This window comes from Pan paniscus, chromosome 6 (assembly GCF_029289425.2).
Source record: "Pan paniscus chromosome 6, NHGRI_mPanPan1-v2.0_pri, whole genome shotgun sequence".
In the NCBI taxonomy this organism is placed as follows: domain Eukaryota; kingdom Metazoa; phylum Chordata; class Mammalia; order Primates; family Hominidae; genus Pan; species Pan paniscus.
In genome coordinates, this window is record NC_073255.2 from 79,455,472 (window position 1) to 79,471,701 (window position 16,230).

The window sequence follows — 16,230 nt, forward strand, 5'->3', positions numbered from 1 at the left end:
TTGATACAGATTATATTAAATTTGTTCACCACTGTGGGTTATATTGACATCTTAACAAATTAAGTTGTCATTTAACTATTTTGACCCCTGAGCAAAAATATTAAATTAAATTAAATTATTTGACCTGTGCAAGAATACATTGAAAAGTGTGTTTATTTCCATGTATTTTTGATTTGCCAGTTTTACCTTTTTTCTTTTTAGTTTTATTCAGTTTTGGTTAGAAAAAATAGGCTGTATGATTTTGCTCTTCTTAAATTTTTTTTTTACACGGGGTTTCTCACTCTGTTGCCCAGACTCTAGTGCAGTAGCACAATCTTGGCTTACTGCAGCCTAAACCTCCTGGACTCAAGTAATCCTTCCACCTTGGCCTCCTGAGTGGCTGACATTACAGACATACTCCACCATGCCCAGCTAATTCTCAATTATTTGTAGAGACTGGGTCTCACTGTGTTCCCAAGGCTGGTATCAAACTTCTTGCCCGAAGTGATCCTTCCACCTTGGCCTCCCAAAGTGCTGAGAGTACACCTGTGAGCCACTGCACCTGGCTGATCTTTTGAAATTTGCTAAGACCTATGTATTCTAACAGAACATACCAGGTGCAAATAAGAATATTGTGTATCCTCTTGCTTTTGACTGGAGAGCTCTGTGCCCTCCAAATCTCATGTTGAAATTTAATCTCCAGTGTTGGATGTGGGGCCTAATGAGAGGTGTTTGCATCGTGGAGACAAATCCCTCATGAATGATTTGGCACAATCCCCTTGGTAATCATGGAGTTCTCCCTCTATTAATTCACATGAGAGCTGCTTGCTTAAAGGAACATGGCTATTGCACCTCACACTCGCATCATCTTTCACCATGTGACATGTTTGGTTCTTTTTTGCCTTCCACTATAATTGTAAGCTTCCTCATATCCTCACCAGAAACAGGTGCTGGCATATACATCTTGTACAGTCTACTCAACTGTGAACCAAAGAAGTATTTTTCTTTATAAATTACCCAGTCTCAGGTTATTTTCTATAGCAATGAAAAATGAATTCATACACTATATAATGTTTTTCAGGTTTTCTGTTTTTTAATTAATTTTTTATTTCAATTTTTTATTTATTATTGAAAGTGAGGTCTTAATGTTTATAATTTTATGCTGCCATTTTATTTCTTGCTTCACTTCTATCAATATTTGCTTTATGTATTTTGAAACCCTGATGTTATATATACTTATACATATAGATAGACATAATAGTTATAGATTCCTAGTAAATGGACTTATTTTACCATTATATAATATCAATCTTTGTCTCATGCTAGTAATTGACTCATTTTCTTTTGTGTGTCTATAAAGATTTTTTCTTTGTGCTACACTGGAGATTTCATAACACCTCTAAATGTTACCACAATATTTTTTAAACTGGTAAAAAAAAAATGACTTCAGTTGCATAGAAAAATTTGTCCTCATTATATCTACCCTATACATCTTATTGATGTTGATAATTATATCTTTTTATGTTTTATGATTATTTTTATGCTTATATCTTTGAAATTTTAAAGAATAACTAAAAATGTTTTCTGCATGATCACAATAATACCACAGATTTTTATTTTTTGTATATGCATATGTTTTTCAGAAAGTTATATATTTTCATATGATTATGTATTTTTTTCATCATGTTATTTTAAGTGGCAGGACCTCTTTTCAGCATTTTATTTAGGGCACATGCAGTGCTTATATGCTTTTCCAGCATGTGTTTATTCTGGAAGATCTTTATTTTTTCTTTATTTTGTAGTATATTTTTGCTGCATTTATTATTCTCACCATGAAGATTTTTTTTCAGCACTTTGACCATTGTACACAGTTCTTTTCTGACCTGCAAGCTTTCTGTTGTCCAATGTGTCAGAGGACTATGCTTATAAATAATACCTCACTTTTATCTTACAGCTCCCAAGATTGTCTTCTGGCTAGTGACTTTTGAAACTTTGTTTAAATATGTGTTATGGATCTTTTTGTGTATATCCTAGTTTGTTTAGCTTCTTCATTTCTTACATTATTTTTTTCTTACTTCTAAATTTTTTCAGTTATTCTTTTTTAATTCCATGATTGTTTTGTTTTTATTATTCCAAGCCTATTGTTGTTATTCTTATTTTTCTAATTTTATTTAGGTGTCTGGTTTTCCATTTTTCTCACTGAGCATAATATGGATTATCTTACGTTTTTAAAATTAATATATGCCTCTTTATTTTCGTAGTTGCTTTTTCAAAATTTTTGATTTTTTTGATTAGACCATGTTGTCTTCATGTTTTGTATACATTGTAATCTTTGGTTGAGATTTAAACATTAACATAAAACTACCTTTCACGATCTTTATAATGCAGCTCTTTCCTGGCATAGCCTGAAATCAGTTTTCTTTCTTGGCTAGAGATTCACAGAGTCTCTCAAACATGTTCTCAGGATGTGTCTTGTCTGCAATTTTGTATTTATTTTTCCATTAAAAGACTTCTCCATGTTTCTTCTTACCAGTAGGTAGCTACTTTCCACACCTATTTTCTATCCATGTACTACAGTCTTTCTGCTGTTGTAACATTCACCTTTGATCTCAAAAGACTTAAAGGTGTCATTTCAAAGTATACTACCATTTGATTCAGCACTTTCTATCATGGAAGACAGAAAGGCCCCCATAAGCTGAAAGTAAAGATATAGGTGCCAGTATTTTTCTGGTCTTTTGTAATAAAAGCCAGTTTACTCCTAAAGACACCATGTTCTTCTATTGGGGATGAAGAAGGGCTGTGTTGGGTAAATGTATCAGACTTTTCTTTTCTGTCTATATGGCTCTTGGTATTGTGCCCACCTGGTGCCCACACTTTATTTATAAATTTCCAGCAAAGGTATTTTGATCACTATGTTTTTGTTACATTTATACACCTATGAAGGAATTATGGCCTGTGGTAATTTGATATGCCATTTTGCTAAAGTACCTTGTATAATTTTATATATTCGATTTGTAAAGTATATTTATCTGGGTGTAGTAAGTGAAGTAACTTGTGATTTTTATGTCTTTCAGTTATGTGTTCTCATTTCACCCAAGACCTTCCGCCAGAGCTAGGCATAAAACATTCACTCCAAAAAGTAATACCAAGAAGATATGGAAAATGTGGACTTGACAATTTACAAGTAAAAAAACGTAAAAGCATGGGTGAGTGTGAGGTGCAAAAAGGAGGTTGTAATGAAGTTAACCAATGTTTGTCAACTACCCAAAACAAAATATTTCAGACTCATAAATGTGTCAAAGTCTTCGGTAAATTTTCAAATTCCAATAGACATAAGACAAGACATACTGGAAAGAAACATTTCAAATGTAAAAAATATGGCAAATCATTTTGCATGCTTTCACAACTAAATCAACATCAGATAATTCATACTAGGGAGAATTCCTACCAATGTGAAGAATGCGGCAAACCCTTCAACTGCTCTTCAACCCTTTCTAAACATAAAAGAATTCATACTGGAGAGAAACCCTACAGATGTGAGGAATGTGGCAAAGCTTTTACCTGGTCCTCAACCCTTACTAAACATAGGAGAATTCATACTGGAGAAAAACCCTACACATGTGAAGAATGTGGCCAAGCCTTTAGCCGCTCCTCAACACTTGCTAACCACAAGAGAATTCATACTGGAGAGAAACCATACACATGTGAAGAATGTGGCAAAGCCTTTAGCTTATCCTCATCCCTCACTTACCACAAGAGAATTCATACTGGAGAGAAACCCTACACATGTGAAGAATGTGGCAAAGCCTTTAACTGCTCCTCAACCCTTAAGAAACATAAGATAATTCATACTGGAGAGAAACCCTACAAATGTAAAGAATGTGGGAAAGCCTTTGCCTTCTCCTCAACTCTTAATACTCACAAGAGGATTCATACTGGAGAGGAACCCTACAAATGTGAAGAATGTGACAAAGCTTTTAAGTGGTCCTCAAGTCTTGCTAATCATAAGAGTATGCATACTGGAGAGAAACCCTACAAATGTGAATAATGTGATAAAATCCAGCCTTCAGACCTTATAATACATAAAATAATTTATACTTGAAAAAATCACTACAAGTGTAAAGAATGTGGCCAAGCCTTTAACCAGTTCCAAACCTTTATTGTACATAAGAGAATTCATATTGAACAAAAGTCTTATAAATGTAAAAAAAAGTAACAAAGTCTTTAACCAGCCCTCAAACCTTAAGGAACCTAAGAGAATTTATTTGAGAAAAAAAATTTTTTGAGATGAAGTCTCACTTTGTCACCCAGGCTGGAGTGCAGTGGCATGATCTCAGCTCACTGCAACCTCTGCCTCTTGGGTTCAAGCAATTCTCCTGCCTCAGCCTCCTGAGTAGCTGGGATTACAGGTGCATGCAACCACACTGGCTGATTTTGTATTTTTAGTAGAGATGGGGTTTCACCATGTTGGCCAGGCTGGTCTTGAACTCCTGACTTCAAGTGATCTAACTGCCTCTCAGCCTCCCAAAGCCTAAAAGAGTTTATATTAGAGAGACTCTATGAAGGTAAAAAATGTGACAAAGCCTTTAAGCACATCTCAGGCCTTACACAATATCAGATAATTCATTTTAGAGAGAAACCCTACAAAAACAAAAATGTGGTTAAAAGCTTTAGCTTTTAACTAGTCTTGAACCCTTATTCTACATTAAGAAAATTAATACTGAAAAGAAACCCTACAATAAGGAATATGGAAATGTCTTTAAAAAGTCCTCAAATTTTTGTTTGAATAAATGTAAGATAATTGATATTGGAGACAACCCCTGCAATTGTAAAAAAAAAAAAAAATGTGGCAAAGCCTTTAACTGGTTCTCCATCCTTATTAATTAAAAATTTTATGCTGGAGAGAAACTCTACATACATAAAAAATGTAACACAGCATTTAACCACACCTCAAACTTTCTAACAAAGAGAAATCATCCTGGTGAGAAACTCCAGAAATGTGTTAAATGTGGCAAGGCCTTTAAATGGTAGTCACACATTAGGGTAGGTAAGATAATTTATACTGAAGAAAACTCCTACAAAAATGAAAAATGTGTCAAAACTTTTAACAAATTCTCACACCTTATGGCACAAGAAAGCATTTATAACCAGAGAAAAATTGTACAAATACAAAGAATGTGAAAAGCCATTAATATCTGTTCACATCTTACTCAATATCAGAAAGTTTATACTTAATAAAAGCATTATAAGCCAGGTGTGGTGGCTTATGACTGTAATCCCAGCACTTTGGGAGGCCAAAGCAGGTGGATCATGAGGTCCAGAGTTCAAGACCATCCTGGCCAACATGGTGAAACCCCATCTCTACTAAAAATAGAAAAATTAGCCAGGCATGGTGGCATGCACCTGTAATCCCAGCTACTTAGGAAGCTGGGGCAGGAGAATTACTTGAACCCAGGGGGCGGAGGTTGCAGTGAGCCAAGACTGGGCCACTGTACTCCAGCCTGGGCAACAGAGCAAGACTCCATCTCAAAAAAAAAGTATTATACATGTGATTACTGTAAAAAGACCTTCAGAAAATATAGGCCTTTAAAGTAAAGACTGTTTATTCTGAAGACAAACATTTCAAACATAAAGAGGATTGTAGTACCTTTACTTGTAATATAGATTTTATTGTACACATTTTATATTAAAGGAAAACCCTGAAGCAGATGCTCAAACTTTGGTGAACGTCAGAGAATTTATATTTGAGAGAAAGCCTGAAAATGTAATGAATGTGAAAGAACATTTGTTCAAAAACTACAGCTTAGAAAACACCAGTTTCTACTAAAAAATATTTTTGCAGATGTAGCAGATGGGGAAAATATATTTAATCAAAAATTAAGTCTATATAAACATTTGAGAATTCACAGTAGAAAGAATGAAGGCACTGAAACTTCAGACATTACACTAAATCAGGGTGCTAGTTATAAAAATGATCCAAAGCTAACATTATATACATTTTAATGAAGTAGTTTTTTTTGGAGATTTATAATTACATCCGAGGTATGCTTCTTTTTCTGTAAAAAAAATATACATTTTCTGAAAAGCAAATAATAATGTAACCCAAGTCTCGAGTTACCTCATGTTGATTCTTTCTTCCCATTGTTTGTGTAAGTATTTGATGAATTGTTGCATCAGAGATATAAGAGATTATTTTTTATAGGTGTCCATTATTCATGAACTTTCCTATGAAAGAGTAAGGACATTAGGTTGTAACATGCATAATGAAAAATCTAAATGGAGAGGCTCTTTGTGGTTGACTTATAAAATTGTTTTAGTGATGTATAAGGTGGGTGTTCACAGTAATATTCTGAATTCTAGTGAGAGGAAAACCTTTCAATGTTAGTAATAAATTATTTTATCAATTGTACCTTTGTGTAATAAAATGCAATAAATTTAAAATTTTTTAAAGATTATGTATGAACTTAATTTTTTCATTAAACAAAATTGTTTTTAATGTGTTAAGACTTGTGCTTTGAAAGAAGTGTTAATTTGCTATCAATTTTAACGTGTCCCATCTTACTTAAGGTTCTAGGTTAAAGATGGTAACAATACAGTATTTGTTAATGTAGGGGAATGACATGTCTAGTAATCTCTTTTTTGCCAGTGTGTGTTTGTTTGTTTGTTTGTTTTGAGACAGAGTCTTGCTCTGTCACCCAGGCCGGAGTGCAGTGGCGCAATCTCGGCTCACTGCAACCTCCACATCCTGGGTCCAAGCGATTCTCCTGCCTCAGTCTCCCAAGTAGCTGGAACTACAGGCACATGCCACCACACCTGGCTAATTTTTGTATTTTTAGTAGAGATGGGGTTTCACCATGTTGGCCAGGCTAGTCTCGAACTCCTGACCTCAGGTCATCCACTTGCCTCGGCCTCCCAAAATGCTGGGATACACGTGTGAGTCACCATGCCTTGCCTGCCAGCGGTTTTAAACTGCAAATAAGTTGAAGAATTTTGTTCCCATAGGTCAAATTTGTATTCTTTTTTATCTTATTTAAAATTTTTTTAACTTTTGTGGGTAGATAGTGTGCATACACACTTATGGCATGTATGAGATATTTTAACACAGATATACAATATTTAATTATAACAGCAGAGTAAATGAGGTATTCATCACCTCGAGCATGTATTTATCCTTTGTATTACAAACAGTCAACTTTTAGTTATCTCAGTATGTGCAATTGAATTATTAACCATAGGGTCATTTTGTGATCATAAAAATTACATGAGTATAATTAATATCCATACATTTCTGAGTTGATTATTTTTTTAAATTTGTTTTATATATTTTTTTACATGTGACCTCTCTGCTGACAAACAAAAACAGACTTTTAGTTTTTATTTACATAGAGTTATATATACAAATATACTAAAGATACACCAGCTGGGTGCAGTGGCTCATGCTTGTAATCCCAGCACTTTGGGAGGCTGAGGTGAGTGGGTCATTTGAGGTCAGGAGTTCAAGACAAGCCTGGCCAACATGGTGAAACCCCATCTCTACTAAAAATACAAAAATTAACTGGCCATGGTGGTGCGTGCCTGTAGTCCCAGCTACTCAGGAGGCTGAGGCAGGAGAATTGCTTGAGTCCGGGAGGTGGAGGTTGCAGTGAGCTGAGATGGCACCACTGCACTCCAGCCTGGGTGACAGAGTGAGACACCATCTAAAAATAAATAAATAAAAGATATACCTTAAGTGTAAGAAAGTTATGTAGCAAGTGAGTGTGTTTGTGAGTTTGTATGCATTTTCAGAAGAAAAGAACAATATTGAAACAAAAAAGATCATTTTAATAAGGTGGATAATTAACTAGAAACCAAGAAACCTCAGAGATTCTGAAAAAAATACATATATATTCTGTGCCCTGTATTGAATTTGTAACTTTAAGATCTTATACACCCAAATCTTATCTCAAACTGTAATCCCCACATGTCAAGGAAGGGACTTGGTGGGAGGTGATTGGAATATGGGGGTAATTTTCCCCCATGCTGTTCTCATGATAGTAAGTGAGTTCTCAAAAGATCTGATGGTTTTATAAATGGTGGTTTTTTCTGCTTTCCCTCTCTCTTGCTGCCTAGTGAGGAAGGTATTTGCTTCTCCTTTGCCTTCCACCATAATTGTAGGTTTCTTTAGACCCTCCCCAGCCATGCAGAATTGTGAGTAAATTAAACCTCCTTTCTGTATAAATTACCCATTCTTTGGTAGTATCTTTATAGTAGTGTGAAAACAGACTAATACAGAAAATTAATACTGGGAGTTTGGGGCACTGCTATAAAGATAATTGAAAATGTGGAAGTGAATTTGGAGCTGAGTAATAGGCAGAAGTTGAAAGTTTAGGGAGCTCAGAAAAAGAAGATGTGGGAGAGTTTGGGACTTCCTAGAGACTTGTTGAATGCTTTTGACCAAAATGCTAATAGCTATATGAATGATGAAGTCCATGTTGAGGTGGTCTCAGATGGAGATGAGAAACTTATGTTTAAAATGGAAGCAGAATATAAAAATTTGGAAAATTTGCAGCCTGACCATGACATAGAAAATAAAACCCCAGTTTTTGAAAAGAAATTCAAGGCACTGCACAAATTTGCAAAAGTAAAGAGAAGCTGAATGTTGATAGCCAAGACAATGGGGAAAATGTCTTCAGGTCATGTTAAAGATCTGAGGCAGGTCCTTCCATCACAGGCCAGGAGCCCTAGGGAGAAACAATGGTTTCATGGTCGAGGCCCAGGGCCCCACTGCTCTGTGAAGCCTCAGGACTTGGTGTCCTGCATCCCAGCTGCTCCAGATCCAGCTGTGGCTAAAAGGGGCCAAGGTACAAGCTTGGGTTATTTCTTCAGAAAGTGCAATCCTCAAGCCTTGGTGGCTTCTGTGTGGTATTGGGCATGTGAGTGCACATAAAACAAGAGTTGAGCTCTGGGAACCTCTGCCTAGATTTCAGAGGATGGATAAAAATGCCGGGATGTTCAGGCAGAAGTCTTCTACAGGGGCAGAGCCCTCATGGAGAACCTGTAATAGGGCAATGCAGAAGGGAAATGTGGGGTTGGAGCCCTCATGCAGACTCCCCCATGAAGCTGCCTACTGGAGTTGTGAGAAGGCCTCTATACTCCAGACCCCAGAATGACAGATCCACCATGAACTTGTACTGTGCACCTGGAAAAGCCACAGGCATTCAATTCCAGTCCATGAAGGAGCTGCTCAAGGCCACAAGGGCCCACCCCTTGCATCAGCATGGCCCAGAAGTGGGACATGAAGTCAAATGAGATCATCTCAGAGCTTTAAGATTTTATTACTGCCCCGTTGGAATTCAAACTTGCATGAGGCCTGTAGCTCTTTGGTTTTGGCAAATTTCTCACATTTGAAATGGAAGAATTTATCTAATGCCTGTACCCCCGTTGTATCTTGGAAGTAACTAACTTGCTTTTGATTTACAGGCTCATAGGTAGCAGGGACGAGACTTTGGAGTTAGACTTTTGGGTTAATGCTAAAATGAGTTAAGACTTTTGGGGACTGTTGGGAAAGCATGTTTGGTTTTGAAATATAAAAAGGGCATGAGATTTGGGAGCGGCCAGGAGCAGAATGATACCCATCGTGTTTTCATGATAGTGAGTGAGTTGTCATGAGATCGGATGGTTTTATAAGTGGTAATTTTTCTGCTCTCCCTCTCCACTGCCACCTAGTAAAGAAGATACCTGCTTCTCTTTCACCTTCTGCCATTATTGTAAGGTTCTTGAGGCCTCCCCAGCCATGTGGAACTGTGAATCAACTAAACTTCCTTTCATCATAAATGTTCCAGTCTTGGGTAGTATCTCTACAGCAGTGTAAAAAGAGACTAATGCACAAATATAAGACAGGACTATCTGTGTACTAGATGCTTCATAATTAGCCATAGTTATTCCTGCTTGATTTTCTTTGTAACACTCAATCACAGATGGAAAATATTCATGGTGAAAATATAACATTGATTCTGCATGTGCAGAGGACATCAGTTCTTAGGTTGCAAAATGGCCTCTCTGAATTTAAATAAAAATTCTACTTTTTAAATTTTCTGATTATCTTTTGTTTTGTGGCTTTTTATGTTTATCCTAATGATGTGTCCATCACAGCCCTTCCCATTTATTTCTGTGCTATGGCTACAGCTTTCTCACTGTTCTCTCTGTGCCACATCATTTCACACAGTACTTTGTAGGTTCTGATGAGAAAATTGGAATTTTTTAATATGGTGAAAAACTGTGTTAAACTTGGGAGTTTCAGCTTATTTATAGCTTCTCAGTGTAGCTTCCACATAAGTTAATTGAGATAAGAGGCATACACTGTCCACAGGTGAGACAATTAAGTCAGATAGCACTATTTGTCTTTGCAAAAAAATTTTTTATTAGATTCTAAGACGAACTGAAGCATATACAAAATTATTTAGAAAATATATCTTATAAATCTGAAGCAGGTGGATCACAAGTTCAGGAGAGTTAATATTAACGGATAATTATTAAATAATTTTTACGATATATTTATAGCACAACTTAAGTTTTCATGCAGGATCTTGTATTTTTGAGTGTGAATGTTAAATGTTGCAAATAAAATGAGCTCTATGAATTTAAAAATTGGAATAATATTTCCTTTTCATATTAATGTTACATATTATGAACATATAATGTTTCATATTAATGTTACAATCTTGAGAGATTTTTCTATTATTTTATGATTATTTTTTAGTGGGTGAGATTCAGTCTACAGTTTTCACTTACTCACCTAACCGTAGCCAACATTTTGGTCATTTTCTCTGGGAAAATTTTGGAGATTATGGCAGATTTAGATTAAAACAATTACTCAGTTATTTTTCATGCAAAGATGTTTATTGTGTTCACAGAGTGACCAATCATGTGACAGGTGGCAACACCTGATTTTTAGTGTCTTCCGCTACATTGCCGTCAGCACCAGAAACTAAAGGTTTCCAAGCGAAAGTAAAAGCCCTGAAGTATATTGGCTCCTCCCATATTCTGCTGGACCCAGAATATGCTGTAAATATCAGAGTTTCTATTGCTATTGCTGACAAGTTAAATAACAGAAACAGCACAGAAAAACTGAGTTATCTTTAAGTTCTATCTAGGTGATGGTATTAATATTGTAATTGCTTATAAGATAGCAAGAATTGGCCAGGTGCGGTGGCCCACGCCTGTGATCCTGGCACTTTGGGAGGCTGAGGTGGGCAGATCACAAGGTCAGGAGTTCAAGACCAGCCTGGCCAATATGGAGAAACCCCATCTCTACTAAAAATAGAAAAAATTAGCCGGGCATGGTGGTGCATGCCTGTAATGCCAACTATTCAGGAGGCTGAGGCAGGAGAATTGCTTGAACCCAGGAGGCGGAGGTTGCAGTGAGCTGAGATCGCACCACTGCACTCCAGCCTGGGCGACAGAGTGAGACTCCATCTCAAAAATCAGAAAACAATAAAAAAAAAGAATTACTCTGTTTGGTCTAATGCAAAGTAGTTATTTCTCTTCTAAATGTAAATGGTAAATAGAGTTTCTATGATCATAAGCATATAAGGTATTTTAAGATGATCACTAAGATTAGAACAAAATTCATAGGCTTTTAGCAACATAAATTTTAATTTTTTTCTAATAGAAGTGAAGAAGCAATAGAAATAAGTTGTTAAAATGAGTTCAAGGAAACTACACATGTGGTCATTAAATAATATTAAAAACCACGTTGTAAGTGACTGGTTAGTAATTGTAATTTGTTTCATTTTAGTCACTGAGAAAACAATATGCTTTAATCATTCTATATGAAAAAGTATTCTTTTTTTTTTTTTTTTGAGACAGAGTTTCGCTCTGTCACCCAGGATAGGGTGCAGTGGCGCGACCTCAGCTAACTGCAACCTCTGCCTCTCAGATTCAAGTGATTCTCCTGTCTCAGCCTGTTGAATAGCTGGGATTACAGGCACGTGCCACCATGCCCAGCCAATTTTTGTATTTTTAGTAGAGACAGGGTTTCACCATGTTGGCCAGGCTGATCTCGAACTCCTCACCTCGTGATCTGCCCATCTCGGCCCCCCAAAGTGCTGGGATTATAGGCGTGAGCCACTGCACCTGACTGAAAAAGTATTCTTATATTAGTGTTTTCAAAACTTTCAGAAACTTTAGACCACTCAATGAATAATGATGTACATTTAGATCACAAATTTTAAATAAAATAATAGGCTTATTCTAGCTTTTTTTTTTTTTTTTCAGATGGAGTTTTGCTCTGTTGCCCAGGCTGGAGTGCAGTGGTGTGATATCGGCTCACTGCAACCTCTGCCTCCCAGGTTCAAGTGATTCTCCTGCCTCAGACTCCCAAGTAGCTGGGATTACAGGCACCGGCTATCACACCCAGCTAATTTTTGTGTTTTTATTAGAGACGGAGTTTCAATATGTTGGCCAAGCTGTTCTCGAACTCCTAACCTCAAGTAATCCACCTGCCTGGGCCTCCCAAAGTGCTAGGATTGTAGGTTTGAGCCACTGCACTCAGCTTCATTCTAGCTTTTAATATAAAAGATATTTTTCAAAAGTACCATTAGTGACTCTTTTAAGTAATGGGAGGAATAAGGTCATTAGAAACCATTTACCAACCAAAATATTTGTGATAGGCTTTGTTTTGAGCCCTTTGAACCCTAAATGAAGTTCTCTATACTATCTAGGGGTGAAAAAAGTTGTTTTTAAATTCTGCTTCATTTCTAATAAATTAGAAAATTCAAAGCAAAAATGTTAAATAAAAAATGGAAAAAAAATTGAGTGAGAGGGGGCTGGCCATAAGGGCTAATATTAAAGCTAGCTATCTGGTGGTCCCTGATTACATCCTGGTTCTGCCACTTATGGGCTGTGTGACCTGGAGACAGTTTCTTGACATCTCTGTGCTTGACTCTTCAGCTGTACAGTAAGGATAATACTGCCTAAATCCTAGGGTTTTGATAAAATTAAAGCAATTAATACAAATGAAGGTGTCAGAAGAGTGCCCAGCATAGAGCGAGTGTACAGAAAATTTATTAGCGCTGGTGATTTGTAAAGTTTTTTAGATCAGGACCAATGTTACGCCTGGGATCAACAAGGTGGCCACACCAGGGGGTTGTAATTTATGTTCATTTTAATTGGTCAGTTTGGGACTATAATAGTCGATGGATATTTTTAATACTATCCTTGGCAAATTTTCATATATTCTCATACAGCATGAATATAAATACTAAAAAGAGATCCCTCATCTTGTTCTGCTCTTTACCACTCTAGTAACACTAGAGAATAAGCACTTAAATGCTGAGTGTTATCAGTTTTAAAATTAGAGAAAGAGGCAAATTGTTTTCTGATCTATTTGTTTAATAAATTCTTTTTTGCCAGCTAATTTTTTATGTTCAGTTTATAAATTTAAAGGTAGTTTAAAATATATATTTAAATAACTTTATAAGTGAAGAAAATCATTTATGTTGAGAAGATTTTACTTTAAACAGTTGCTTTAGAGTCTGTCTTTGAAAGTATTCTATTATCAAATAAGGCCAGGCACAGTGGCTCATGCCTGTAATCCGAGCACTTTGGGAGGCTGAGGCAAGTGGATCTCCTGAGGTCGGGAGTTTGAGACCAGCCTGACCAACATGGAGAAACCCCGTCTCTACTAAAAATGCAAAACTAGCTGGACATGGTGGCACATGCCTGTAATCCCAGCTACTTGGGAGGCTGAGGCAGGAGAATCAGTTCAGCCTGGGAGGCAGAGACGGCAGTGAGCCGAGACTGCACCATTGCACTCCAGCCTGGGCAACAAGAGCAAAACTCCGTCTCAAAAAAAAAAAAAAAAAAAAAAAAAGAAAAAGAAAGAAAGAGAAAGAAAAAGAAAGAAAGAAAGAAAGAATTGTATTATTCTGAACAGTAATAATTAACATTTTATTATTGAGTGGTAGGTTCAGACTATTCACAATATCAAAAGTTTACTTATCTACATCACTAAATAAGCAAGCCATGTGTAATTAAAAATATATGTATATTTTCCTGAAATTATAAGATATGAAGAAACATTTATTTCTCTGGCCCAGTTTTTTAAAGTTAATTTAAAAAAAACATGTATTACTAGTATATTTGGTTGACTAATCAAAATTGTATACATTTATGGGGTACAGAGTAATGTTTTGATATATGTATAAAATATGAACTAAGTCAATTAACATATCTATCACCTCACTTACCTAGCATTTTTTGTGGTGAGACATTAAAACTTACTGTTAGTTATTTTGAGATATACAATACATTATCATTGACTATAATCACTCTACTGTGCAATAGATCTCAAAATCTCTTTGTCCTGTCTGTAAAACTTTGCATTCTTTTATCAACAACTGCCTCTGGTAACCAATTATTCCACATTCTACTTTGTAAATAACAAATACAACTTTATTAGATTCTACATACAAGTGAAATCATGCAGTATTTTTCTTGTGTGTCTGGGTTATTGTACTCAGCAAATATTCTCTAAATTTATCCTTATTTTTTCAATTGACAATATTTCCCTCTTTTCAAGGCTACATAGTATTCCATTGTGTATACTATTATTCTAAATGTATATACCACCTTTAAAATAAAATTGTAATTCAAATATATATTCATCTATTGGTTGGAAAACTCATATGTAATGGAAAAATATTTGTGTGAAAGCATGTATTAACATAATTCAGCATATAAATATCTCATTAATAATAGCTAATTTGTACTGAGCACTAACAATAACATTATACATGTGTTAATAAATTTTGTTGTCACATTGATGTGGTCTGGCTGTGTCCACACCCAAATGTAATTTTGAATTTTAGTTCCCATAATTCCTATGTGTCATGGGAGACACCTGGTGGGAGGTAATTGAATCCTGTGGTCAGTTACCCTCATTCTGTTCTCATGATAGTGAGTGAGTTTGCATAAGATCTGCTGGTTTTATAAGGGACTTTTCTCCCTTTTGCTCAGCACGTTTTCTCTTCTTATCACCATACGAAACAGGATGTGTTTGCTTCCCCTTTCATTATGATTGTAAGTCTCCTGAGGCCTCCCCAGGCATGCTGAACTGTGAGTCAAATGAACCTCTTTCCTTTACAATTTACCTAGTCTTGGGTGTGTCCTTATAGCAGTGTGAGAATGGACTAATAGACACAGTAACCTAATAACAAAGGTATTATGAGCCTCAATTTATAAAGAAAGAAACAGAGCCAAAGAGAGAAATAACCTGCTCACAATAGCAGAGCCAGTATTAAAACACAAGCAACTTTGACTTCAGGGATAATACTCTTGAATACAACAATAAAAACCCTGTCAAACAGAAAAGAAGTTACCTTCAACATCCATTCTTAAAAATTTAACAAAAATTAAAAAGGATACATTTGTATTGTTATATATGTACGTATGTGAATATATAATATAAATGAAAAATACTTCATATAAGCCAGAAAAAGATAATTATTTTAATGAATAAAATTGGAAAGCAGTGAAATTATTATTTGCAGATGATATCTTTGTTTACTTAGAAACACAACAAAAGCAACTGAAAGGCTATTTTAGAAATCTATTCAGGAGGGTAGGCAAAATTCTCAGATGACCCTCAGGTCCCCACTTCAGTGCACACCTGCTGTGTATCCTTTTCTCCTGAGTGTGAGAAAATGTGTGTGACTGTGGTGGGACATTTTTCACGTAATTAGGTTACTAATGTATTGGCTTCCTGTTTATCATAAGAGAAATTATCTTGATTAGACTAAATTTAATCAGAGGTGTTTTTAAAAGAAAAAGCACGTCATGGAAAAACACCCCTGCTTCCCTGAAATTAATCAAACTTCTAGGTAAGCCATGTTGTAAGCTGCTTATGGTGGCCACATGACAAGGGATATATTTGTATACTGCCTCCATTTCTGCCTTCAACATGTTGCTTTCTGTAGGGATAACTGGAGGATCTCATGGCAGAGAAAAGAGAAGAGATCTCACTTATGCAAGAAATAATCACCCTTCATCTGGGACAGCTTAATAAAAACAGAGGCCAGAACATGACCACATCAATGGGAAACAAAGGCAACTTGGTTGCAAGGGCTCACTGGCATTAGGAAGTAATGTCTACACAGCTGAAGTAAATGATCAGCCTCTGGGATACCAGTAGTCTACCAACAAGGCTGAATTCATTCTCATTCTGATTAAATTAGCATTTCTGTTCCATTCTGTTAACTCAGTTTTACATAA

The 16,230-nt window shown here is 35.9% G+C and overlaps 1 protein-coding gene across 2 annotated transcripts in view; it reads left to right on the forward strand.

Annotated features, from left to right (window-relative positions):
* ZNF679 (zinc finger protein 679) overlaps nt 1–5,389 on the forward strand; it is a 33,709-nt gene extending 28,320 nt beyond the window's left edge. For both annotated transcript variants that reach the window (XM_057302696.1, XM_008967730.2), the window contains one exon: nt 3,054–5,389. In XM_057302696.1, coding sequence (XP_057158679.1) covers nt 3,054–4,027 — 974 coding nt within the window. In that variant the 3' untranslated portion in view covers nt 4,028–5,389. The remainder of the gene's footprint in view (nt 1–3,053) is intronic.
* Nucleotides 5,390–16,230: the final 10,841 nt, after the last annotated feature.